The 26390-nt window shown below is 40.4% G+C and overlaps 1 protein-coding gene across 5 annotated transcripts in view; it reads left to right on the plus strand.

Moving 5' to 3' along the window:
* The window catches only part of atrnl1a (attractin-like 1a), a 267677-nt gene that overhangs the window by 146280 nt on the left and 95007 nt on the right, over positions 1-26390 (plus strand). For all 5 annotated transcript variants that reach the window (XM_074647316.1, XM_074647317.1, XM_074647318.1 and 2 more), the window contains one exon: positions 8846-8924. In XM_074647316.1, coding sequence (XP_074503417.1) covers positions 8846-8924 — 79 coding nt within the window. The remainder of the gene's footprint in view (positions 1-8845; positions 8925-26390) is intronic.

A 26390-nucleotide genomic window follows, 5' to 3' on the forward strand; every position in this document is an offset into this window, starting at 1 on the left:
AGAGTTCAGTGTGGTGTTTTGTGTGTGTGCGTGTGTGTGTGTGTGTGTTAGTCACTGCTCTGTTTATGAGTTGCTCTCTGCTGCACTGCACCAGACTCTCAGTGAGAAAAGGTCATGTGCTCCAACTACAGGACTCTGTTTCTATTTGTTGTTGGTTTATTTGCTGCCCTGGTTATATAATGTAATGTGCAAGTTTTGTTCTGCGCTGGAAAAGGTATTCAGGTCTTTACTTATATAATAGTTGCAATACCACAATGGAAAACGCCTCAGTTACAGTATAATACAAAAGCTGTTTTTTTTCACTTTGCACTTAAATCGACATTGATCAATATATTTTATTATAATATATTAACACACAATCAAACAAATCTGTGTAATCTATGTAATCAGGCTGTTCTCACACACCGTTCGTAGCTATACTTACCAAAGTAATGCACTGCAATTCGTATATATCCTACAAAAATATATAATCCACCTAATCATGAACCAGGAAGTTACGTATTTAAGTTACGAAACTTCCGTATTTTAACCCAAACGTTGACTTATTTGTCCCGTAACTTCCATATAGTAACGCCACTTCCACGATGTTAACCTAAACCTAACCAAGTTGTTTCTGTGAAGTAGGGCTGCATGATTATGTGCGTAGTTCCCTTTATTTATCACGATTATTAATTGATTTTAGTCACTAAATATTTAAATAATCAGAGCGCTGCTTTCACTTCCACATTGTTCTACATTCCTGCTAATGTACAGATTATGGCTGCATGATGTTGGAATAAACTGACTTTGCAATATTTTTTCTTTGCGATATATATAAATATTGCGATATGAAAAAAATACAGTAATATAAACAAAATTTTGTAAGCTGCATTTTAAAGTTTAATGCATCAATCCGGTGCACTTTGAGAGCAACATTAGGAGGCTAGATCTGTGAAGAACTCTGTGCTCTTGTAAACAATTTAGTCATAAAGACATTTGTTGTATAGATATGAATGGTGATTATACGGTACATAAAAGTCACACCCACAAAGCCTGTTAAACAAGACGGGCTCTGTGTTTGGAGACGGGTCCGGTGGGTTGCCGACGTCGCCACAGACCCCTGGCGCACTGAGGACAGTCTGCCTGGTTGACGGTCGCGTCGCGCGCATGTCGTTTGGCTCCACTGTGCTGATGTGGTCAGGAGCCAGAGTGCCAAAGAGCCTGAGTCATGACTCCTATTGTGTGTGTGTGACAGAGAGAGAGAGAGAGAGAGAGAGAGAGCCTGTAGGCAGAAGGCTCAGTGATGAGATGTCGTCTGGCAGTGGGAGGGAAGAGAATCATGGATGGATTACTGAACGGGCCTACCGGGTACAGGCCCAGGGTCCCCTCTGGTCTTCACCTGCAAAATGTCACTCAAAGAGACACGTACCAACCGGGAAGAGACTCAAAATGACCGAAACGAAAGACAAAACAACCACAAAGACACGCAAAATGACTACAGAGAGATGCAAAACTACTACAAAAACACACAAAACCGCCACAGAGACAAATAACGACTACAAAGACACACAAAATGACTACAACAAAAAAAAAAAAAAATGACAAAGACACTCAAAATGACCTCAAAGAGACACAAAACAGCCACAGAGATGCAAAACAACTACAAAGACACGCCAAACGACTACAAAAAGACACAAAATGACCACAAAGCGACACTAAATGACTACGAAAAGACATAAAATGACCGCAAAGAGACACTAAACGACTACAAAAAGACAAAAAATGACCACAAAGACACGCAAAACGACTACAAAAAGACATAAATGACCACAAAGAGACACTAAATGACTACAAAAAGACACAAAATGACCACAAAGACATGCAAAACGACTACAAAAAGACACAAAATGACCATAAAGAGACACTAAACGACTATAAAAAGACACAAAATGACCACAAAGCGACACTAAACGACTACAAAAAGACATAAAATGACCACAAAGAGACACTAAACGACTACAAACAGACACAAAATGACCCCAAAGACACGCAAAACGACTACAAAAAGACACAAAATGACCATAAAGAGACACTAAACGACTACAAAAAGACATAAAATGACCACAAAGAGACACTAAACGACTATAAAGAGACACAAAATTGCCACAAAAAGACACAAACAACTACAAAGTGTCACAAAATGACCACGGAGACACAAAACTGGAGAGAAATGTGTAACAAACACAAAGGGACACTATTTTCTCCCAGATTATGGTCACAGTTTTAAACAGTTTTAAATTGTTAAACAAAACAAAAACACAACAAAACTACTTGTTTAGGTTTCGTAAAACACATCGTGGTTTGGCTTAAACGGATTACGTTTGTTACGTTATTAAGCTACGGACGTTTTTATATAAATATAACTGCTCGGAGTTTCTACTTCCTGTGTCTCCCTGATTGGCTGTGAAATGGCCTTCCACAAAGATTTAGAAAAGTTTCCCTCTCTCCTCCCCTCCTCTCCCTCCGTCCGTCCTCCTCTCCCTCCGTCCGTCCTCCTCATGTATTCTATCTCATCTCTAAATGAAGGAGAGAAAAAAGGAAAATGGCCATAATTAAACAGCATTTATGTCTCTGTTCTCCACAGTCTCAAATGCTAATTGATGACACTGCAGTTCAGCTTTGTCCAATTACTCCCAGCTCTCGCTCGCTTGATTAGCAATCAGTTTCTCTCTCTCTCTCTCTCTCTCTCTTTCCCAAAACAGAAGAGACGCTATACTCAGCACTAAGTGGCTCCCCGAGCTCGCCCACTTCATTTCCCTATCAACGTCCACTTCCACCGGGAGCCTCTGTGGACATTTGTTCTAATATCTTTTATTTGGCTTCACTTTTTTTTGTCAGGTTTTGGAGTTGATTTATTTGTTAAAACATAAATAAAAAGCACAGCGAGACTCAGAGGAGCAGGGCTGATGTGGAGTCAATTCTAACTTCCACAGCTCCGATATGAAGGTTTGAACCTTTCTTCTCTTCAGGAGCAGCGTTATGTACTTTAGAGTGCATTTATGGACTCACAATAGTTGTGATTATGCACAACTATGGCGTTACATAACCTTTAAGTGGCCCAGAGTCACCTGTTTGTTCCAGCAGGGTTTACACTGTGTAGAGCTAATGCACTAACCCTATTCCAACTAGGTACTGTATCAGCATACTAATACCAAACAGCGAATCAATAGTTACCTCAGAATTCTCTGGAGATTCGCTACCGTCTCGTACGTTTGGTGCCACGACTTGCACTGATTTGCACTTCTTTTTAGGCATGATATGATCGTTTGTCGTCTTCTTTTTCTTCTTCTGTTATACATCCAGTAGATGCCGGTAGAGTAGCTTCTTTGTGTGGTACGGTGGAAAACGTAGTTCAGAGTAACCGTAGTTTAATCGCAAATTAATCGCACAGTTTTTATCAGTTCAAAATGTACCTTAAAGGGAGATTTGTCGAGTATTTAATACTCTTATCAACATGGGAGTGGACAAATATGCTGCTTTATGCAAATGTATGTATATATGTATCATTTGAAAATCAGTCAACAACAGCTGTCAGTGTGTCAGTGTGCTGACTTGACTATGACTTGCCCCAAACTGCATGTAATTATCATAAAGTGGGCATGTCTGTAAAGGGGAGATTCGTGGGTACCCATAGAACCCATTTACATTCACATATCTGGAGGTCAGAGGTCAAGGGACCCATTTTAAGATGGTCATGACAGTTTTTCCTCGCCAAAATTTAACGTAACCTTGGAGCGTTGTTTAACCTCCTTCATTACCATCTTGTATGACCTGGTTGGTACCAATGGATTCCTTAGGTTTTGTAGTTTCATATGACACCAGTATCTTCACTCTATCTTTAAAACTGAGCCGGCTACAACCTCCAAAAGATCGATTGCGTTAATGTATGAAAGAAATTAGTAGCGTTAAAACAATTCAGGATTATACGATAATGGAAATTCCCCACTATAAACTTATTGCGTTTTCATTTCGGTCTGAGATAAAATCCTGTATCGTCTCCTCAGTTGTTTTTATGTTGTCTGTTTGTAAAGCACTTTGTCTGGTTGTGATAAGTGCAATATAAATCAACTGTATTATTATCATTATAAATTATCCAATTTTCAGAATACTTCCACTTGCTGGTGCTCATCTTCACCAGATGTGCCAGGAATATTCCCCAGAACAATTAAAGCAGAGACAAATAGAGTCAGTAACTCCATCCTCCTAGAAACCCTCCGCTGGCCGGGATTCAAATCCAATCAGGCCCAACATCCCCCCGTTCAGTCCGCATTACCTCAGCTCTCCATTAATGGGCCACAGGGCCCGAGCTTAGCCATCTAACCAATGGAGCGCGTTGGCTAATTGTTGCTATTACCAAGTTATTAGGGAAGAGGATGAAGAGGGGAGGTGGAGGAGGAGGGGGGAGGCTGCTGGGTCTGTCCTGTGGGTCTGTTAACACTCCACTGAGCCTGTTGATAGGTTCAGCTTTAAGACTGTTGAGCCACAGGTAATAGCAATCGAACTGATTAAACATCCAGGGACTGGGCTCCATGTGAGTGTTCATGATTGTGTTCCTGCTCTTTTAAGTGTTGCGGTGGGTTCGGTTTAAACAAGCAACAACAAAAGAGCACACACATGCAGGAGAACACAATGAAACATGTGAACCCCGGCGGGCGGAGAGAGAGAGAGAGAGAGAGAGAGAAATCAATAAGCTATTCGTTGAACATGAGCTACAGATCGGAAACAGCTTCCCATCTGCACGAGCAGCAAATCAACTCCCAGTGTGGAGAAACGCAGGAGGCCTCGTCTTCCCCTTCAGCATTCATCACCCCGAGGATTTGTCTTCTTCTAACCGCTTTTTTTTTAACATTTCTATCTTCGCGTTTTTCACTTCAGCAAATGAGGAAGTGAATTAAGTGAGCTGAAGTTCATCTGTGTACCAGATGGCTACTTTACATATCTAAACATCCTAATAAACTCCCTGCTACCCCGCCCCCCCCTCCCCCTACAGGGCAGAAGAAATGAACTATGTTCAGTCGGGAAGCCCTGAATCTATTTCCCATCGTCAGTCAAAGCGTACAACATCTTTCCCCTGTAGCATGATCGTCCACAGACCAACACATGGCGAACTTATGCCGGGTACACGCCACACGAGAATCCAGCCGAATAGATCGGCTTAACACGGCAAAAGGGTCAAGTGTTACTCAAAGTCTGTAGAAATGATTGTAAGTTCTGAGCTCATTTTCTTTGACAGTGTGAACATCTGTGACATTTTCATATCCCAGGTGATGATGATGATGATGATGATGATGATGATGATGATGATGATGATGATGATGATGATGATGATGATGATGATGATGAGGGACACCACTAAAGGCACTAAAATGTCAGTTTAACTGGTAAAATGTGAGACTCCATTGACGGTGTAATCTCCACTGGGGAAAGCTGGGACACTCACTTTTTATTGATTCAGATTGATTTTCTTTCTTAAATGTCTCTCTGAATATTGTTCTTTCTGAGTTCATAAAACATGTTGACATGATCACCAGAGTGGCGTTCAGTTACTACTCAAAGCAATAAGCTCAAGAAGAAGCAGCAAGTGGTGCGACGATGTATTTACTTACAGCCTGATCTCACTTATTGGTGGAGCTAGTTGAGAGTGCATGCAGTCCCAAAAACAGGAACATCTGCAGACGGGGTTGAAAAAAGTAGACTACTTGATACTTTATTTTTTTGTTATAAGAAATAATTTAATATGCATTTGTATTTAGAGGTAATATTCTCCTGAAAAACCTTTGTGTCCCACTACTCCTCCAATCCCCTCCAAACTTGCCCCAAAAAAGGTTCAGGGGGGCCTTTGCATAGTTTGTTATTGTTGTTTTTATCATTTAATTTCATCAGTTTTTTTTATTAAATTAAACTTAATACTTAGTAGGGCTGCCAAAGTTAGCGCAATCGATCTTTCGGAGGTTGTATAGGGCTCAGTTTTAAAGCCAAAGTGAAGATACTGGCATCATATGAGACTAAAAACCTAATGAATCCATCGGTACCAACCATGTAATACCAGCTTGTCAGAATTTTGGCGAGGAAAAACTCTCATGACCATTTTCAAAGGGGTCCCTTGACCTCTGACCTCCAGATCAGTGAATGTAAATGGGTTCTATGAGTACCCACGAGTCTCCCCTTTACAGACATGCCCACTTTATGATAATCACATGCAGTTTGGGGCAAGTCATAGTCAAGTCAGCACACTGACACACTGACAGCTGTTGTTGCCTGTTGGGCTGCAGTTTGCCATGTTATGATTGGAGCATATTGTTTTATGCTAAATGCAGTACCTGTGAGGGTTTCTGGACAATATCTGTCATTGTTTTGTGTTGTTAATTGATTTCCAATAATAAATATATACATTCATTTACATTAAGCAGCATATTTGTCCACTCCCATGTTGATAAGAGTATTAAATACTTGACAAATCTCCCTTTAAGGTACATTTTGAACAGATAAAAACTGTGATTAATTTGCGATGGTCCCTCGTGGTCATACAGGGTTGAATCATCTCTGTAAAGTCGACATATTTACCTTGTTGGGGCGTTTTCAAGTCTGTTCAATGAAAACTTTTCACATCATCTTGGAAGTAGTCATTAGTAGAGTGTAGAAACCTGATGGTGTGATGATCTTGTCCTCCTCTTCATCAGCGGAGGGGGGGTTTCCTGGTCGTGGGGAGTCAGAGAGCAGTTGAGAGGTCGTCTGTGGACAGAAGAGGTCGTGACTGCAGCCTCTTCAGCAGACCGAGCTCTGAAAATGTCACGCTCATTACGGCACTAATACCCTTTACAACGCTGTCATCTTCACACAGAGAGATGAAGAGGAGGATTGTTTCAGAGCTGCCGTCCTCAGCAGTTTCTCAGGGACTTCCTGTTGTTAAGTCTTTTGGCTGTCAGAAGTTCTGCTTGAGAGAGGATCTTTGTGTTTCGCCAGATAACTTTGCCCTCCAGACATCGGACTTCCAGGCTGCGTGTGTGTGTGTGTGTGTGTGTGTGTGTGTGTGTGTGTGTGTGTGTGTGTGTGTGTGTGTGTGTGTCTCTGAGATTTTGTTCTTTGTTAGAGAGCTTCATGTCGCTCGTTGACCTCTCGCTGCCCTTTGCTGTCCTAAAATCCCCAGCTGCCTGTGGTCAGCGCGGTTTTATTATCTCGCCACAAATCTTCTGAGAATCTCTCTCTCTCTACTTTGTCGTCTTTTTTTTTTCTCCGGAAACTGGAGCTGGAGGACAGTAAGCCAGTGTGAAGACGCTGCTCTATGGTTGTATTGTTGTACTTTTAGCACTTGAAGGTGTTTTTAAGAACTACAAAGAGTATGAAATACATGTTATTTAAATTATTATATTATCTGGACCCTGACTTGTGGAGAAATTGCCCAATAATTGCATCATGGTTTAGAGACGCACAGAAACATATTTTCAAAGGGACAACTACAAAGAACAATATATGCATGAAGACATGTTATTAACATTCATGTGTTTTCTAGCATTTATTTTTAATTAGTATTGATTTGTTTTGTTCTGTTTATGTCTCGTCAACAGTAGCGTCCTCTGTTAGCTGTAGTGTCTTATTATTGGACGACGACGGCTTGTATAATTACGCCTGTAGCATTTTATTAAATCGAAAGTTTGCACCCAAATGAAATCTAAAGCAGTGACTCCTAAACTTTTTCACTTTTTGCCCCATTAAAAGGTTGAATGTGTCTAGAAGTAGTGAACAATAGTTATTTCCCGTTCTCAGTGGAAGCAGATGATCGACCTACCAAAAAAAGCCAGAGGTCACGTGGTTCAGGCTGGTCTGATACACTGTTCGTAGCTGTACCTACAAAAAGAAACGCACTGTAATTCGTATATATCCCATAAAATCGTGAACCAGAACGTATATAGAGGGACACCGTGTAGGGAGGAGGTCGGGGTGGATGGATGGATCAATAAGCACCAGACTTTAACCAGGAGACTGGCGTTCATGTCCCGTGTGAAACCAGAAGTCAACGTTGATTTATCTGTCACGTAACTTCCGTACTTAGGTAACGCCACTTCTGGAGTTATTTTAACTGCTGCAACCATAAATTGATTTATTGATTAGTTGTCAACTATTAAATGAATCGCCAACTTGTTAGATCATCGATTAATCGGTTTGAGTCATTTTCTTAAGACAAAAAGTCTAAATTCTCTGATTCCAGCTTCTTAAATGTGAATAGTTTCTGGTTTCTTTCCTCCTCCATGACAGTAAACTGAATATCTTTGAATCGTGGAAAAAAATAGACATTTGAAGACGTTGTCTTGGGCTTCGGGAAACACTGATTGATATTTTTCACCATTTTCTGACATTTTATAGACCAAACAACTTAATCAAGAAGCAACAGATTAATCAACAATGAAAATAACAGTTAGTTCAGCCCTAATCTTTAACCCAAACGTTGACTTATTTGTCACGTAACGTACATACTCAAGTTGCGCCACTTGCGTAGTTATTTTAACCCAAACCACCATCTTTTCCTAAACCTAACTAAGTAGTTTCCTGTGAAGACGGAAGTTGTTATTTTTTTTATTATTTAAGTTAAGTTATTATTTTGAAAAGACTGTATGTATTTAACAAGTGGAAATTGACACGTGTTGCTGGACTTTTCGTAACATATAATACGAGGATACGTTGCTTTGATGCACCATCTCATTCTGCTTGACATGTATATTTTTTTGCATACTTTTGTTCATGCAGCACGAAGGAATGATTGATATTTGATTGATGATTGATAAACCTTGTGTCCGTCTCCTCTCTGCAGCTGTTTCCTGTCTCTGCTGCTGGTCGCTGCCGTGGTTTGGAAAGTCAAACAGACCTGTTGGGCATCACGACGTAGAGAGGTAGGACATGATCACCTCATGTATGGTTGTGTGTGTGTACTGTATGTATAACACTGTAATAATGTGTGTTTACAGCACATGTGGCGTGGTGTCACGCTGTGTGTCTGCTACACACGAGCTGTTAAATGCAGCTGCCACATCGAAGATGAGAGTACATATACACTGACACCCCCCCAAACAGTTGTGAAGGGTGGGTTAATGTCACCAGTCCTAAAAGAAAAAAAAAATCTCTCCCCTTAATGAGCGTCGCCGTGACGATAAACAAGGCCATCCCCCTTAATTAGTGCTCCTCATGAACCAATTAACTGAGACGAAGTGATGCTAAACGAAGTGGAATGGAGTGATATATCACTTAAAGCGTCAACAGATGCCACATCATTTCATATTCACTCCTGACCCCCCCCACATCAGCTCACCACCAGCTCCACTCTTTGACTCGTTCTGGATCTATTCTGGGTAATAACGCCACAGTCGCTTCCTCACTTTTATCCATGTTTTTCCTCTTGTGTTGGAGTCATCAGGGAGGAATCAGTGTTGCTTATGAGCAGCAAAGATAATAGTCTGTTTTTATTGGTGTAATCCACACTCGCTCCGCGGGGAACTATTGTGCTTAAATACACTTGTTGGTTTCTGGTCCCCCTCCTGCCATGGCTGCCGTTCTGCCATTATGCAGAAAGCGCTGCTGCTTTCATGTGCAAATTAACTTTCAGTATGTAAATGTTGGCAACATGTTATGTTACTTTTATGGTCTTTCAAAAAAAAAAAAATCGGCTTCAATTAAGAGGATTCATAATCTTTGTTGTTGTCGTTGTCTTTACAGCCTGGTAAGAAAGCTCAAATCAAGGAAACAGTGCACGGGAGTATAGTTATAGTCACGTATAGTCATAGTACGTTTGTGTTCCCAACAAATCCCACGCAAAAGAGCATCTGTATCCTTTCGTTCATGCTGATCGGCCATTAACGCCTCATAAGGCTCCATCTCTTTAGCGCATTGTGACGACTCGGGCTGTGTCGCTGTGTTTCCATAGCGCAGGAATGACATCAGTCGATGTGCAGCCCCCTCACAGCTTATCTAACAGTTAGACACTACATAAAACTGGTTTAGTCTTAGCAGTGGAAAATGTGCTATTTTCATATGACACATTTTTAGAAAAAGTAAAGACACCCGATGCAGTAATTGTCCATGGCGAAGCAAAAGTACCGGAACAAAATGTTGTTTTTGAAAGGCTAAATGCCAGCAAATATGGATCAAAGCAGAATATTTCAATAGATAAAAACTTTTTTAATGTTTTTTGTTTTAAATGGTTTTATCGATCTTTTTTCAATACATTTTGACTTTTGGACTGAAGACTGAGAAAAGGTGGACTATTGCACACAATGTTTCTGTAATTTATTTACAATAATAATTCAAATGTCAACGTTATGAATGAAAGTGTCGGTCTATTCCATAAAGCCCTAATTAGATATGCGTATAGCACACACACACAGGACACAACTTTTATAGTTAGACAAAACGTGGGATTATTTTCACATTCATTTCTGATGTTTTACACGTATGATGTGATGAATACTGTGGGCCTACGAACCTTAGTGTGATTATGAGTGATTATAAGTGCATGTGAGTGAATATTAGCGTACAAATTAATTCCCATTATACGGCCATTATGCAAATGTGTCAATTCGGCTGCCGGAGGAGAGTCGTCGGAAAGGACCAACGTTAATCGACACAACTTCTGGTAACTAAAGCTCCCAGCGGCTGGAAGTTGGCTGGAAACCGGCTGGCAGCCAGCTGGGAGGGGAAACTCTAGGTGGCTGTATTTGTAAGGGGAGTAAATGTTGGACTTCTTGGACTCATCAGGTGGACAGAAATATGACTGCAGATTAAGACAGTGTTTCTTTGTGTCAGCTTGACTGACGATACCGGCGACTCACAGGACTGACAATTCCAACGAGTCACAGTTTAAAACAAAACAATAAACTGCAATAATGAGCCTGATTTAAACAGATTATTGTGTTTGCATATGAACATGTTTTATTCAGTTGTTTGTATTTGTGCACATAGGCGTGCATGTTATGTATCCATGTTTCCAGTGCAGTGATAGATACCTGTGTTTATCCACCTGTGACCCGACCAGCTCAGTGTTTGTTTAGCGTTGTTCCCCCGGTGTGAGGAGCAGTGCACCGGCTCCTGGCAGGCCGGCCAACACTCGCCTACATTATTTATGAGAGCCGGTCTCATATCACAGCAGTGAACCGCAATGCTGCATTTACTGCACTGTTGGCTTATTTACCCAGAATCCCTGCTATTCCTCTCCGTCTTTCACTCACTCTCCGTCTCTCTCCCTCCGTCTTCCTGAGGGCTGTTTTCTTTCTTTTATACCATCTCTCCCTTTAGATAACAGAGGATCTAATAAATGGAAACCTCTGCCTTCCAGGGAGAAATCATCACTGTAGGAACTCTGGCGATTAAACTTTTACTTTCTTCCCATCATCATCTGCTCTTAATGTTACGTTTTTTTTTTCATCACATAATTAATTCATCTAGAATGGCATAAAGGAAGCAAATGAAATGCCCTCAAAGTGTGATCTCTCACTTTAGGGCAGCTCAAGCAGCGGCTGACTGAAGAAAAAAAAAAAGCATTTCACAGATTTCACTGAGTAATGGTACTCAGCCAAGCTTAGAGGGAGAGCATGACATTTCAAAAAAATGTACTTATTTAATTTTCTTCACCACTCAGTTGTTACATTACGGGGAAACTCTTTCTGGATGTGTCCTTTTAGCTGCTCTAAAAATGTCATCACTGAAACCAACCGCTGTAAGCAAGCGAGCCTCGATGCAAACTATGTTAATGAGCCGAGTGTCAGCGGAGGAGCCCTTTCACTGGAACAGGAACACTTCCTGTTGCAGGCAGACACATGTACAAAATGTCAGATTGTTCCTTTAGAGGACTGCTTCCCTCCCAAAATGACTCTCTGTAAATCCAGCCAGGTTGTGTTAAATGGTGAATAAATGACACGGTAATTCACAAATCATTTTGCGTGCGATAAGAACGCCGTTCTAATGTGCTCCGCTCAGAGAAAGTGACGTGGAATAAAAAGAGAGCGAGACTGCTGATGGTGAAGGGAGGGGAGGTGGAAGGGTCCAACAAACACAGGACTTTCAACCAGGAGGCCGCTGTTATTTTGAAGTTACGTTATGCCGGGTACACACTACACTAGAATCAAGCTGATGTTGGGCCTGATTCCTCCTGACGATCGTCAGCAAAGCCCTGATTGTTCGATGGTTCTAAAGATGATTTTTCCAGATGTTCCTGGCCGCTCCGATCTATATTTATTCCCATATTTCTGATGGGATCTCCTGTTGTGTGTGGGGAACCCCGAGAACGGCCGATGACGCAGTCGCATGGGAAACAACAATAGCCAATAGAGGACCAAGCTGACTGAAGAAGGAAGGACAACAACCGCCGTCATGGCGGCTGCAGCTAATGCATGAGCTAATGCAAAACGTGAGGCATAAAGTAGTAGTGAGATGGAGCTCAGAGATGGAGGACCAACTTGTTGATTAGTGTTTATGCAACATGTCTCCATGACTTCATCCATCCATCCTTCGTCAATTTTCAGTACAAAGTAAAAACTAACATCACTAATTCTTCCTGCCCGTCGTCCGCCATGTTTGTTTACATTAAAGTCACGTTTGATCGCGAGAGATTTTGCGTTTTTTTTTTTTTTTGTGTGTACTCTTGTCGTTGATGAATGAATCTGTTAGTGTGTGGTGTTTTAGCTGTTTTGGCCAAATCGTTGCTCTCCACACACTATAGGAACGAAACTGTTAAATTTAACACACCATGTCGTTGTGTGGGCTCTCTCACATTTTACACATCTGGTAAGATTTGAAAAATAATATAATATATGTTGTTTCCGTATGCATTTTATTAGTTTAAAAACGTATTTTAAGCCCAACCATGATGTTTTTCCTAAACCTAACTACGGCCGTTATTGTAATTTTGTTGCGTGGTGTAATAATGACGTACAAACGACACCCAAAAAGGCTAAAACGTGTTATCATGACACACGGGATGTCCTTGTAATGTCGTGCTATTCATCCGTCTTCCTATGAGATCAGATCGGTATATTAATTACTCACCCCGTGATACCTTGAATTCATTGTTTTTCTCTCATGTCTCCACGGTGACGAAGAATCTAAAGAACTTAGAAAAGTCTTGATGAATTAAAGTAAAAGGTGTCCACGTTTAACAACAGCAAAACTATATCAAAAGATACATTTACAAACTCTCACACAACTGGTGCAGTATAATCCAAGTCTCATGTATCCAGTCGGATGCTCACTACTTCACAAACACATGCATCTCCACTAAAACCTTATAGTTTTATGATGGGAGATCTACAGTGAGATAAAGAGTCTTATTTTCTAGCTTCATGGCTGGTCCCAGTCAGCTCCGCAGCCTCACTTATCCTGCACCGCCGAGCGAGAAATTAACAATGCTAATCAATGGAGCCGAATGCTGTGTTTTTATCATCTCCTTGTGTTGATGTATTTAGTGCCGGCCTGATTATTATGGAGATAAACTGCAGTTGTCAGGTGCCTCGGGGGCTCCGCAGAGAGAGATGGTCAATACAGCCAGATTTATCTAACATATAGATATTGTTATTGTAATACACAGGAGCTGTTATTACTGATCAGATGGTGTGTTTTCAGCTTTATTTCTGTTCCAAACAGAGCTGCACAATGAATTTTATTCTTATATTTTATTATGAAAAGATTTAACTGTGATTCTTGATTCAGAACTGAACTTCCTTTTTATTTAGAAAGTGTTTCAATAATTAGACTACAACAGTCTACGTTATAAGAAGCTGCATGTTTTCAATATCAGTATCTGTGTGACTCACCTCAGTACATAATCATTACACAAATAACACAGAAATCCTCCTGCAGTGCATTACAAGTGTGCTGTAAGCTACAAAAATACAGTTTTGCTGTCATTTACTGTCGCTCTGGTTTCTCTGCTGATCACTGTTTGTCACTGAGGTGGAGGCAGATCTTTGGACACCGTCTGTGCGCTGAGAGACGGTGCTCAGCATCTCGCTAGCTTGTTGCTACCAACATCAGCTGCTCTGATTCAACAACATTGAGCTGAACAAACGTGCATGTAGGCTGAAAGTCAACCGTGGTGATGCTTTTTCGGGAGATGCAGCGACTTCACGTTAAACCAAGTAAGAGTAGAAGAGTTATGAGTAAGGAAAAGTCACTAACTAACCAACTAATTCATGCAGTGTAAAATGCCATAGGCATGCAGGAAGTGCCCTGAGTAGTTTCATTTTGATGATTTAGTTCCAAAATGCAAATGTTCCTTTAGTTAGTGTTTGTAATGTAATGTGTCTGTTCAGAACATGGCGGCTTATGTTGGTAACAATGATTTTTGTTTCTAGTTTTAACCATGAGTTACATTTCTTGAGCACAGCTGGATTTTTGTTCCGACGCATGAAGGTAGGCGAGGTCGGAGAAAAGAAACAAAATCGTCAGTCCTGCTTGTGATATCGATGGGCGATGATTTCCGATTTAGAATCGGGATTGTGACACCCCTATTATACATTAACACGACAGTAAAAGAGGTGACTGAAGAGGAATCTTCAGTTGTTTTCTGAGGGTGTTTTTATGGGAATGTGGATCTTTCAGATCAATTGGAGGAGTGCCTCAGTGGTTTGCATGTTCCACATTTTGTCATAAGTGTGTCATGCAGTGTGGGACTCGCCCTGCCTTGGTCTTGGTCTGGACTTGGTCTCAACGCCTCAAAGTCTTGGTGTTGTCTCGGTCTCGATACACTCTGGTCATGACTTGGTCTCGGTTTAGGTGGTCTTGTCTCATATTTGAATTTTAAAAACTTTGCCATATAGGTTGTAATCCAGGTTTTTTTTCGGGATCATCCACATAGATACTTAGGTATGGTTTTTCCAACTCTGCTGCACATAAATTATTAAAGATCTGTACAATGTCACAATAGACGGGACTGCAGCTGCTTCAAAGTCTAAAAACGTAACATCACACTGGCGGGTGGTCTGCTTCACAGATTTGGGTTAGTGGGGGCGTTCTGTCAGGTTGTAATATGAGGAAATAGAGCAGCTCTTTCTAGTTTTTCTTGCAGTGTGAAGCATCGTCTGCTGGCTCCCCTCTGCTCCTCCAGAGAGCTGCTCTAGTGGGGAACCGCAGCAGAAGGTGAAAATGGGATCTCTTCACTGTTAATTATGGATCACAACCAGCCACAAGACTACAGAGAAAACTTGGTATTAATAGAAGCACGGCTTTATGTTAATTGCTTTTTTCTCATACGTCTTTTTATAACCAACAATCATTTTTTTTGGATATGAGATCAAACAATCAAAAGCTACTTTGAAATTCTAATGCTGATGCGCAGAGACGAGCTGCGCACCATGTTCTCCGTAATAGGGTTGCCCCTCTGAAGACTGTGTTTGTGTGTTGTTGGGGTTGCATTTTGAAATCCACCACAGCTAATATCGCCTCTCGGCCAGATAAATAAGTCAGAAGACATGTGAAAAGCTAGAAAGACAGCCAGCCAGAAGGACCAGATTGAGGTCCTCTCCTCCCCGTTGACTGTTTCAGATACATTTTTCATCACTCTCTTCTCTCCTACCTTCACATCAAATAACTAATTAAAACTTAAGACACAACTTTTTATGGCATTGTCAGCACAACAGAGCTCTCTTTTATTAATCTGAATATGTGTATGGTAGAGCCACAGTAGTCTGTCAGACTGATGTAAACCAAAAGAGTTAAACATATTTAATATCACAATATTCTGTATGTGGATGTTATATCCTTGATGTGTGTGCCTTGGCTGTAGTATCTGTAGCTATTTAGCTGCTTGCTCTTTGATGTTCTCTCATGCTGTTAAACATTTATTGACATTTGTTATGTTTATAGACCAAAGACTGTATATAAGAAGTGGACGTAGTCACCATGACGTCACCCATTGGTTTGTAGACTGGGGTTTTGAGGCCTCGAGTTTGGCATTTTGGCCGTCGCCATCTTGGTTGTTGGCCGTCACCATCTTGGTTTTTGGCCGTCTCCATCTTGGTTTTTGACTCTAAATGGGACCATAATTTACTAAATGAACATCATGCTGTATTGAAGAAGACTTGAAACTAGCGATTGAGACCATAAACTCATGTTTACAATGTTTACTGAGGTAATAAATCAAGTGAGAAGTAGGCTCATTTTCTCAGAGACTTCTATACAATCATACTTCTTTTAGCAACCAGAGGAGTCGCCCCCTGCTGGCTGTTAGAAAGAATGCAGGTTAAAGGCACTTCAGCATTGGCTTCACTTCTCAGACCCGGAGGTTGCCGCCTGTTATACACGCTGCAGTAAGAAAAGACCTGCAGTTTAAAATACAATCAATTCAACAACAAAATATATTATAAATGTGTCAATTCAGCTCAAATGAATATCGTCCAAAAAACGACTATCAGGCCACATTGATATCCAGTTTAACACAAGTCAAACCTTTGTTATAGAGCACAGTTAAAAGTCTTTTTACAGAGACGTTTAATAATACAAATAAATACAAGAAAACAATAAAGACAGAAAGAAACAAGCATATAAAACTACCACAGGGATATAGCACTGAGAACCACTCAATTGTAAAGACCATATACGACCAATATTTGACAATTATTCATTTGAATCTATGAACAACACTTTATAAATAAGCCAATGTTTTTCTCATTCACTATCTCACAGATGATTAACACTAAAACTTATCGTCCATCTGTTGCTCTATAAAACTTTGTTTGTTTACTCAGCTTGCTGGAGCATTTTTCAAGTTCACATCCCAGACAGATGTTGCCACAGTTCCTCGTCAATAAGTTGTCCTAAAGACTTTTGCAGCCTCCTGAAGGCTCAGACAGACCTCACTCTGAGCAGATTACACTGATGTGTAGCTGTTAGCTGACAGCGCCTCCTGACCTCTGCTGTCTTCACCACTATCACAGCAGCTCCTCCTCTCACATTCATTTTCTTAAATTAGATGTTTGCGCTCCTCTTGCATGAGGCAATTAACATATTGTGTCATTTCTCCCCTACTCTCATTACGGAATTACACTCCGAGATACTCCGCTCTGAATTAAAGGAGGGGTGAGAATTCGCAGCATAATGAAGAGAGCTTGATTCAAATTTAAGTTTTAAGGCTGTTTTGATTGTTTAGGACTTGTCAGCGCTGCATCCAATAAGCTGGCCTGTGGAACTAATTATGCTGCTGTAAATGGTTTCCCGAGGTCTCTTAGAGTCTAATTTCAACTGCTAGATGATGAGTAAAGGTGTTTAAGTTAATTTTAATGAACGATTGTGTCAAAATTATGGAGTTATTGAACCAAAAGCCATTTATTAAGACAGTAAGTAGGCAATATTGGACAAAGATACACAAAGCAAACTAAATAAATAACCTCACAATGTGATTACACTGCATCAGCTTTCTGTAACTGTTACCCTGTCTGTCTTCTCTACAGTCACATTAACAAGCTGGCCAACTGTGCAAACATACAGTATATAGCTACACAATATAGTTTATACCAGGAGTATTATTAAGTTTTACATAAAGTCAGAGGTCTGGGCAAATGAAGCAAATCACCAAGATGGCGATGGCCAAAAACCAAGATGGCAACGGCCAAAAACCAAGATGGCAACGGCCTAAAACCTAGATGGTGACAGCCCAAAACCAAGATGCCAACGGCTCAAAACCAAGATGGCAACTAAGATGTCAACGGCTTAAGACCAAGATGGCGATGGACAAAAACCAAGATGCCAAAAGCCAAAAACCAAGATGGTGACAGCCAATAACCAAGATGGTAATCGCCCCAAAACCAAGATGCCGACAGCTAAAAACAAAGATGGCAACTAAGATGGCAAACAAGATGCCGACGGCTTAAAACCAAAAAGGCCACCAAGATGGCGACGGCTCATACAAGATGGCGACGGCTCAAAACCAAGATGGCACAGCCAAAAATCAATTACCATTTATTTTTAATGAAAGACTGTGTCAAAGTTATGGAGTTATTGAACCAAAAGCCATTTATTAAGACAGTAAGTAGGCAATATTGAACAAAGACATACAAATAAATAAATAAGCTTACGATGTGATTACACTGCTTCAGTAGCTTTTTATTTTATTTTCTGTAACTGTTACTGTACTGTTTCCCCGGCGTTCTCCAGAGGTGATGTTCTGCTCTGATTGCTCAGTCCTTGGCTACCACACACTCCAATCTGCAGTTGGACAGATTAGCATGTCTGAACCAGTGGATGCCAAAGCACTTGTGTCCGTGTGTGTTTCTGTGTGTTGCTGTACAATACTCGTGTGTCTGTTATGTAGCTGGCATTAATCGAGGTGACGGATTAGTAGAAGAGGTTTAATGTGGCCAAGCATGGCTGGGTGTCTGTGGATGGCCGCTGTGTAAACAAATCAAAGGGACGAGACAGGAACACACACATGCACACACACACACACAGAATCAAGCCACCACACTGCTGCTGCTTTAACCTCTGACCACATAGACGAGTTCTCTCTACAGTCACATTAACAAGCTGGCCAACTGTGCAAAGTTACAGTATTTAGCTGCACCATATACTGTAGTATATATCAGGGGTAGTCACAAGTTTTTACAAAAAGTCAGAGGTCAGGGCCAATGAAGCAAATCACCTCAACAAAAATAAATAAAAGAGTTAACTGAGATCCTGCGATGAGATCACACCAGCCGCGACGCCAAATTGCAAAGTTGGAGCTCACTTCCTACCCTCCTACTTCTGATGCCCTTGCTCGGACCACACCCAAACTCAACCTTCATTTCGATGTCAACTACACCCCTGTGAAGTTTTGTGACAATAAAGCAGGGGATGCTTTAGGGCGTGGCTACCTTGTGATTGACAGGTCGCTATCACGGTGTTGTCAAAAAAAACAACAAGATGGTGACGTCCACAAGCAAAAAGGTTACTGCCCAAAAACAAGATGGCGATGGCCGAAAACCAAGAAGGCCTAAAACCAAGATGACGACAGGGCAAAAACCAAGACGGCGACGAGCCAAAACCAAGACGGCCAGAAACCAAGATGGCGACATCTAAAAGCGAAGATGGCAACGGCCCAATAATATTGCCATTTTGTGTTTCTATGATTATTAATCTTTCTCTTTGGCAACATTCCTGATGGTGACGTTTCATTTATTTGACTAAAAAGTCAGAGTGTGATACTCTACATCACTTTTGGATAAGCAAAGAGGAAAATAATGTTCATCTAGAAATTATAAAGCCAAACAGATGTTCCAATGTCTGCAGCAGAAAACATTGTTTTAATTCATAAACAAGGAGCAGTTTCTGGTGTTCGTTTTGTTCAGTTTGCTTTAGGCTTGTTGCTCCTCCTCAAAGAAGAACTGCAAAACAAAAACAACTACTACTTAAAAAAATAGTTAAATATATGTGGTACTATAGAAAAAAAATATATTATTTTCTTTCCAAAAACTGAGATGAATAACCGTGATGAGTAATTCTGATCAAAGAACAGTTATCATGGGAAATAATCAGGATGATCACACACACACACACACACACACACACACACACACAATAAGGCAGCTGTGTATATTTAGAGAAGCACCGCAAGGTTTGGATTATGCCTAAAACTTCTTCCTAAACTTGTATGCAGACTTGTTTTATCTCCATCTCTGTTTAATCACCCATGTTATCAGCTGATTAAATGGCCGTTATCAGTCGTTATCTCCGCCATTGTAAAGCGCAGATGGGCCGAGCTGCATCTACTACGTTGTAAAAGTGAAAGCAAAACTTAAAAACGACGCGTTCTAACACGTTGTTAAACTGAAGGAAACATTACATTTTGAACACAAACAAAACAGCTGTTTAGTTTATTCAATTCCAAAATTATTTGGATACAGAATACATAGAATAGGAAAAGCAGTGATTTCAGTGCAGGAGAGGAAGGAAGTCTGAAAGGCTTATTCAGAGATCTCCCCTATTTAAACAAATAATAAAAGAAAGAAAGAACACAACACATAAAATATATATATATACACAAAACTTACAAGCAATCATAAACAATAGTAAAAGAAAAGAAAGGAAAGAAGAGAAAAACATAAAAACAAACCTAGAGTATGTCAATCATGTACAACCAACAGAATCATGTTTTTGCCTCTTTCGATATGAATGAATGTCTGAATATAAAATTTAAAAAAAATATATGAAATGTGTCTGAGAGATCTTGCCTGAAATTAATATATTTAAACATAAACAAGCATGTTGGAAAAACATTTACCATATCTATAGTAGGGCTGGAACGATACTCCTGTCTCCGGATTCGATACTATCACGATACTCAGGTGCCGATTCAATATGTATTTTTGTTAACTTTTTAAACATTAGACCATGGTAAACAAGACCATTTATTAAGGTTTAGGCAGCAAAACATCGTGTTTTGGCTTAAAATAACTACTTTTGAAAAGTGAAACTGACATACCCCGCTCTTCTGGGGGAAAGTCACTGTCTTTATACAGCACTTCACTTCTTTTGCTCCTGTCATAATAACTACGGTCACTAGATGTCGCCGTTGTCTCCTTTTATTCCTTCTTTTGGCGTTTCACCATGTGAATAGATGATATAACCTATTAGTAGGTGTAGCAGGCCCCTTCTGATCCACATCTATGAGGCTGATAACCACTGATAATACCCCTTTAATGGGCTGATAACATTCAAACCGGGTACACCAGCTGTACTGTGTGTAAATGTGTGTTGCATACAAAGTGTTTCCGACATGTTAATGTATACAGTGACAGTGATGAAAACTCTCAGTGGAGTTTTCAAGTTCTATTTATCCCCTCATTGAGAATAAGAAATTTGAAAACATGAGATGCGGTAAATGTTAATGATGCTTCGCTGCTATCAGCGCGGCCCAGGTGACCGCCGTCACCATCACACATCCAGATTAGCTTGAAGGTGGAGGCGTTCAGAGAGGAATTCAGCAGCGCCACGCCGCCACCAGCCAACTTCAAAAGCAGCAGAGTGAGGGAGGCAGGAGGGGGTCTGGTTGTGAAGAGAGGGAGGGGGGAGGTTTTGTGAGGGGACACAGCAAGGACATCTCCCCGGAGCCATATGGTGGTTGAGATAGTTTTTTCCGGTTGTGTTTGTCTGTCTGTTCCGTTTAGGATTTTTACTGGGAAGCGCCGTAGGCCGGCCGTCTGTAATAATATATCTCCCTCCCTCCTCTCCGTTTCCCCTCAACCATCTCTCTCTTTATTTCTGTCTCTTTGTTTCTGCTGCTATCCTCGTAATCTGCTCGCCGTTGTCATTGTGACTGATGGCCAATGTTGACTCAAGGTGGGGACGGGTGGTCTCGCTTTTATTAATAACTTCACACCTGAATCTTTGGTTTGACTCCTGGACCTTTACACTGTCCTCGGACGTGTCTGCATATCCATATACTATATGCACTGTATTCACTGTATACTGACACTTCAACCTAATCAGGGTCTGAAATTAACTTTTTTTCACTGTCTGCCACTGTGGCAGGCACGCATTTTTTTTTGTTATCTGCCACTTTTGAAATGTCTGCGCTAAACGAAGTAATAACATTTTAGATCTGATGTCAATGTTCAATATATTTTCCATAAAAAACATTATATACATGGTAAATTACAGTGTTCGAATTACACCGTAGCTTCTGGGGGAGCCCTATGTTGTACTGTACTGTACTTTGCTATTGTCATCTTTAGTGGTTATTTGCATAAAAACACGTTCACATGTTTCTCGGCAAAAACTTAATTTTACAAGATTACATTTGAACACCTGCGCCCAAATAGCCCTTTTTCCTGAGCATAGTTTGAACACCTCATTATAATAACTCAATGGCACCTCCTTTAACGTTAGTAGCTCCGTTATTCAGGTCTGTGCTGGCCACCGGCTGCTAACCGGTAACGTTACTAACTTGGATTTCAACACAGATGTGTTGATCACAGTGTTGCATTATCAGGGAAAAATAGGGTGTGCCCCCTCAGGTTTAATAGTAGTAGTGCCATGCTTTTTCTCTCCGCCGTGGCTCCGGTCCCAAACAAACTGAAACATTATACAACGTGCGTATGCGTCATTGTGCAGCGTAACTGTTGGAAAGCATCGATACAGAGGAATCGCTAGTCAAGGAGGCATGAGATGCCAAGAAATCAGACAACTAGGAACCGTTACTCTGTTCCCATCACTAGCATTTTCTCTGCCTGCCGAGGGGGCGGATGGCCTGACGATTTTATCCACCACTGCCAACAATTTACTCGCATTTGGCGGGCGGCGGGTGCTAATTTCAGACCCTGAACCTAACATATTGTCATACTTTTAGGCTGGATAATTAACCCATTTGTGCCCAAAGACTATATTTAGTATGATAAGGAAAAAATGCTGCAACATTTGCTCTGGTTTATCAAAACTCTTGAAATTTGGTACCATCATACTTTAGGCAAGTACCTAACGGTACAACTTTGAAAATTTTAGATCACATAAAAAAAATCACACTTTTATTAATAGTCAAAGTCAGGGTGTTTGAAAAATGAGGAAAAACGCTAACATTGTGTTTATTAAATGTTTTCCATATGATTTATTTTGACACTGCATATGAGTGTGTATCTTTGATATTCAACTTGTTATGAGTTTATAGATACCAAATACTTGATTGTGCTCTTTGTGTTTTGGGCAAATGGAACTACTGTTATTTCCTAAATTATAATGGAGTCCATTGCAAAAACAGTAGTGCCCAAAGACTAGATATAGTATGGTCATTAAAACTCACTTTTCAGCCCAACAGTTTGACCGATTTGGAAAATGTCTTCACATTTGTGCTTAAGCAAACCCAGAGCACACTTCCAGCAAAGGAAACGAAACATTTCAGTTGCTGAAATTTAGTTTAGAATGATTAAAATGATCAGTCGTTACCTCCGAATGTGGTCTGAAGGATCAGATCTCAATGTGTCCTCACCTGTACTCAGAGCTGCACCTGTCTCACTATGGATCATCTTTTAGCCTCATATCCAAACTTCATCACATAATAGTGTCATCATCATAGCTGGCATTGTGATCTGCATGTAGCAAGCGTTGCACAGATCAAAGCTAAAACCACTGAAGGATGTTTTGAATTTAAATCGAGCAGATGATGTCGGTGCGGTGGAGCCCCGAGTCTTTAAGCTCCATCCCTCCATACAGGACCGGTGTGGGTGTCTGGGTTCTGGATGTGTTGCTAAACATATCTTTGTACCAACATAATCCTTGTCCTATCATAAACCAGTGGACAATGATGATCCTAATCCTGCTCTAAGAAGCTTTTCATAAACTGGAGGCACACACACACACACCGCGGTGCTTCTGCAGAAGTTTGAATACACACTGTGGGTGGCAGCTCTGAAATACACCTTCCTATATTTTTGGATCTGGATTTTAAAATGATTGTTGACTTACTGCAGGTGTGTCCCCACATCAAAATACTGTAAGCATGTTTTTAAGTGCCTGATTTTTTGGGGAAAATACTATATTCCAATTTGAAAGCATCCTCAGTAAAGTTCGACATCACTTTGATGTTGGCTTAGTTGACAAATTAGATGTTTTCGCCCATTTTACTCGTGTGAGTGTGTTCATTCGCTCTAGACGCGTCGGAGAGGAGGAGGAGCTTATCTCCATAGATACCAACAACTTGTCTTTCCTCCGTTTCCTCCATCAACCATGGAAGAAATAACCACTGTTGCTGCTTTGTGCATGTTGTGGAAGTTCCAGATATGTCAGAAAACCAAACGCTGTTGTGTTTGGGTTCATAACATCACCCGGCGGCGAGCTGTATTAACATATAGTACCATTGCACTGACTTTATCTAGCAAGCCACACGTCGCTACTGCCCAAAATAAACAGATCATGCTGTGATTTAATTATAATAAACAGATCAAAATGATGCTGAAATAATTACTTTTTGATGCCGATTAGTAAAAAGTCTTAATTCATTCTTTGTCAGGTCTGTCTGTCATTTTTTCCTCCATTACTGATTCAACAACGTCAGGACGTCAGTGACAACAGGAGGAGAATCTCAACGTTGATAAGCTTTCGCGACACACCTTCACTCAAATTTTTTCATTCAAGTTGAAATATTTCAATTCCCGAGTATACGTAAATGACGCGAATTTCGCCGTTCATGCCATTCAGGTCGCCTGATGTGAATTCGCGCCCTATTTGCCTCTTTGCATTGACTTTGTATGTCGCTTTACCTCGCCTTCAGACAGCCCTTTCTGACGGGGAACTGAAGCTGTTATATCGCTCTCTTCAAAGCCACCAGACTCCATTCACAAAAACAGTAATTTTACCTCTCAGAACGCAGAAGTTTCCTTACAACCCCACTTCAAAAAATCCAAACTAACCCTTTTCAGTTATTTCCAAACTTAGCACAGTTAACGCTGACTCAGCTAGTGCTAGCGTCCACATTACACTGCTTGGTCCTTTAAGTCCAAGGTATTCTGGGAGGTTTGTGTAGTGTCAACAATAACTCGTGTCAACAACACTCGTTTGGAAGTATTTCTGTAATGGGCATTTCATAGAAAGAGAACATGGCGTTTGGTTTAACTGAATATATGTGAAAATATCTTGACATTTATTTGGCATCCACCAACAACAGATCTGATACTGGAATGTGCATATTTTTCATTTCATTGAGCTTTTAACGCTGGCTTTGGTACAAAATCTCTCTCTTCTTCAACCTCGTCACCTTGAATTTTGTGCTTGAACGTTAATGTTCTCTCCCTTCAGCACAGAATCACAGAGCAAAAAAGAGCAAACAGATACTTATTTATGATGTTTTTCATAAGGAAATATTCTTCACTTTTCATGCATATAGACACTTGTTAGTCACTTCAGTTTAAAACTGGTTACAAACATTTAATTTAAGAAACCAAACATGCAGCTAATTCCTTGCGTGCAGAACAATCTCAGTCCAATTAGCTTCAGCTCGCTCAAGAAATTCACCCAGAAGTGGAACCAGTGCTGTTTGCAGTGATGTTGATTTGTTTAGGAAGCAGATTAAACTGAACTTCATTTCAAATACCTGAACAAATATCAGGCTGGATATCGGGGAACTCTGCTGCTTTAGAGCGAGTTGGAGCCAAATTGCTTGTGGGGATTAACGGAGAGGCTGCTCACATTGAAAACAATAATGAGGTTCGTCCGTGGAGAGAACAGTTTGCATAACACAGAGACTGTGTGTAAATTGTTTTATTGGTGTAAACTCTTTGTTATATTAAAGATCTGAATTTAGTCTGAGACATGATCACATTTCAGCTGCAATCTTTCAGAAGTATGACTCTGCAGATGAGAAATTAATTAATTTAGAAATGGAATATGATGGGAATATACCTCAAGTCAAATTAACATTATAGTAAACAGTCTTTTGTAAATGCATTTACATTTGATTAATTCAATTAAAGACAACAGATTCTAATATAATCATTTAATGGCGGTTTTATTTTTTTTATTTTATTTTTTTTTCATTTTAATATTATGGAGGAAAAAAAGTTGTAATTTAATGAGAATAAAGTCATACATTTATGAGAATAAAAGTTATTTTCTTCCCCAAAAAAGAGGCAATTTCCGATTTTTTTTTGGTGAACTTCTGACTTTATTCTCATAATATTACGACTTTTTTATCCTAAACTTCTGACTTTATTCTCGTAATATTATGACTTTATTCTCGAAATCTCGGATTTATTTATTTTTTCCTCAATGTGGGCCTAATGCTCCATTGTAATTATCATCACTGAAAAGTGTAGAATATTCTAGTTAGATCAGTGTTTGTCTGCATGATTTGACACTAAACATCATCACTCTGTGTTCATTAAGAACTAGAAATACATTGGAAGGTATTCTGATATCCACGTTACTCTCTAATTCCACTGTGAGGCTGTTGGACTATCTATTGTATTCAGTTCTGTGTGACCCGATCAGAGCGACGCTGAATGAGGCATCATTTCTTTCTGTTGTTAAACTCCGTCCACCGGCTGTGTTCTCGAGGCTTCCTCCTGCGATTTACATTTCCTTACTCGACTGAGTCGTCCTTTGACTAGAAGAACTCTGTAGTCCGAAGGAAACACACAGCAGCAATAAGATGCACAGGTGAATAGACCCCGAGACCTGCTACTTATTATGAGTTTTACTTGTGAATCAAAGCTTTGTCCCCGGGGCTCACTGGCCCATTATCTCGTTGTGTGTTTGTGTTGTGTTTCTGTTGGGAGATTTAATCCACAACATGTTCACCTTCTATATCCTCTCAGAAAAGCTCTTGTCCATCTTCTCCTCCCTCTCTTTGTGTGTTTACACAAGTAGGAAATCAGAAGCATGTCTCAATATGTTCATGTAATGTGTAGGCA

Source organism: Sebastes fasciatus, chromosome 9, assembly GCF_043250625.1.
Source record: "Sebastes fasciatus isolate fSebFas1 chromosome 9, fSebFas1.pri, whole genome shotgun sequence".
NCBI classification, from domain to species: Eukaryota; Metazoa; Chordata; class Actinopteri; order Perciformes; family Sebastidae; genus Sebastes; species Sebastes fasciatus.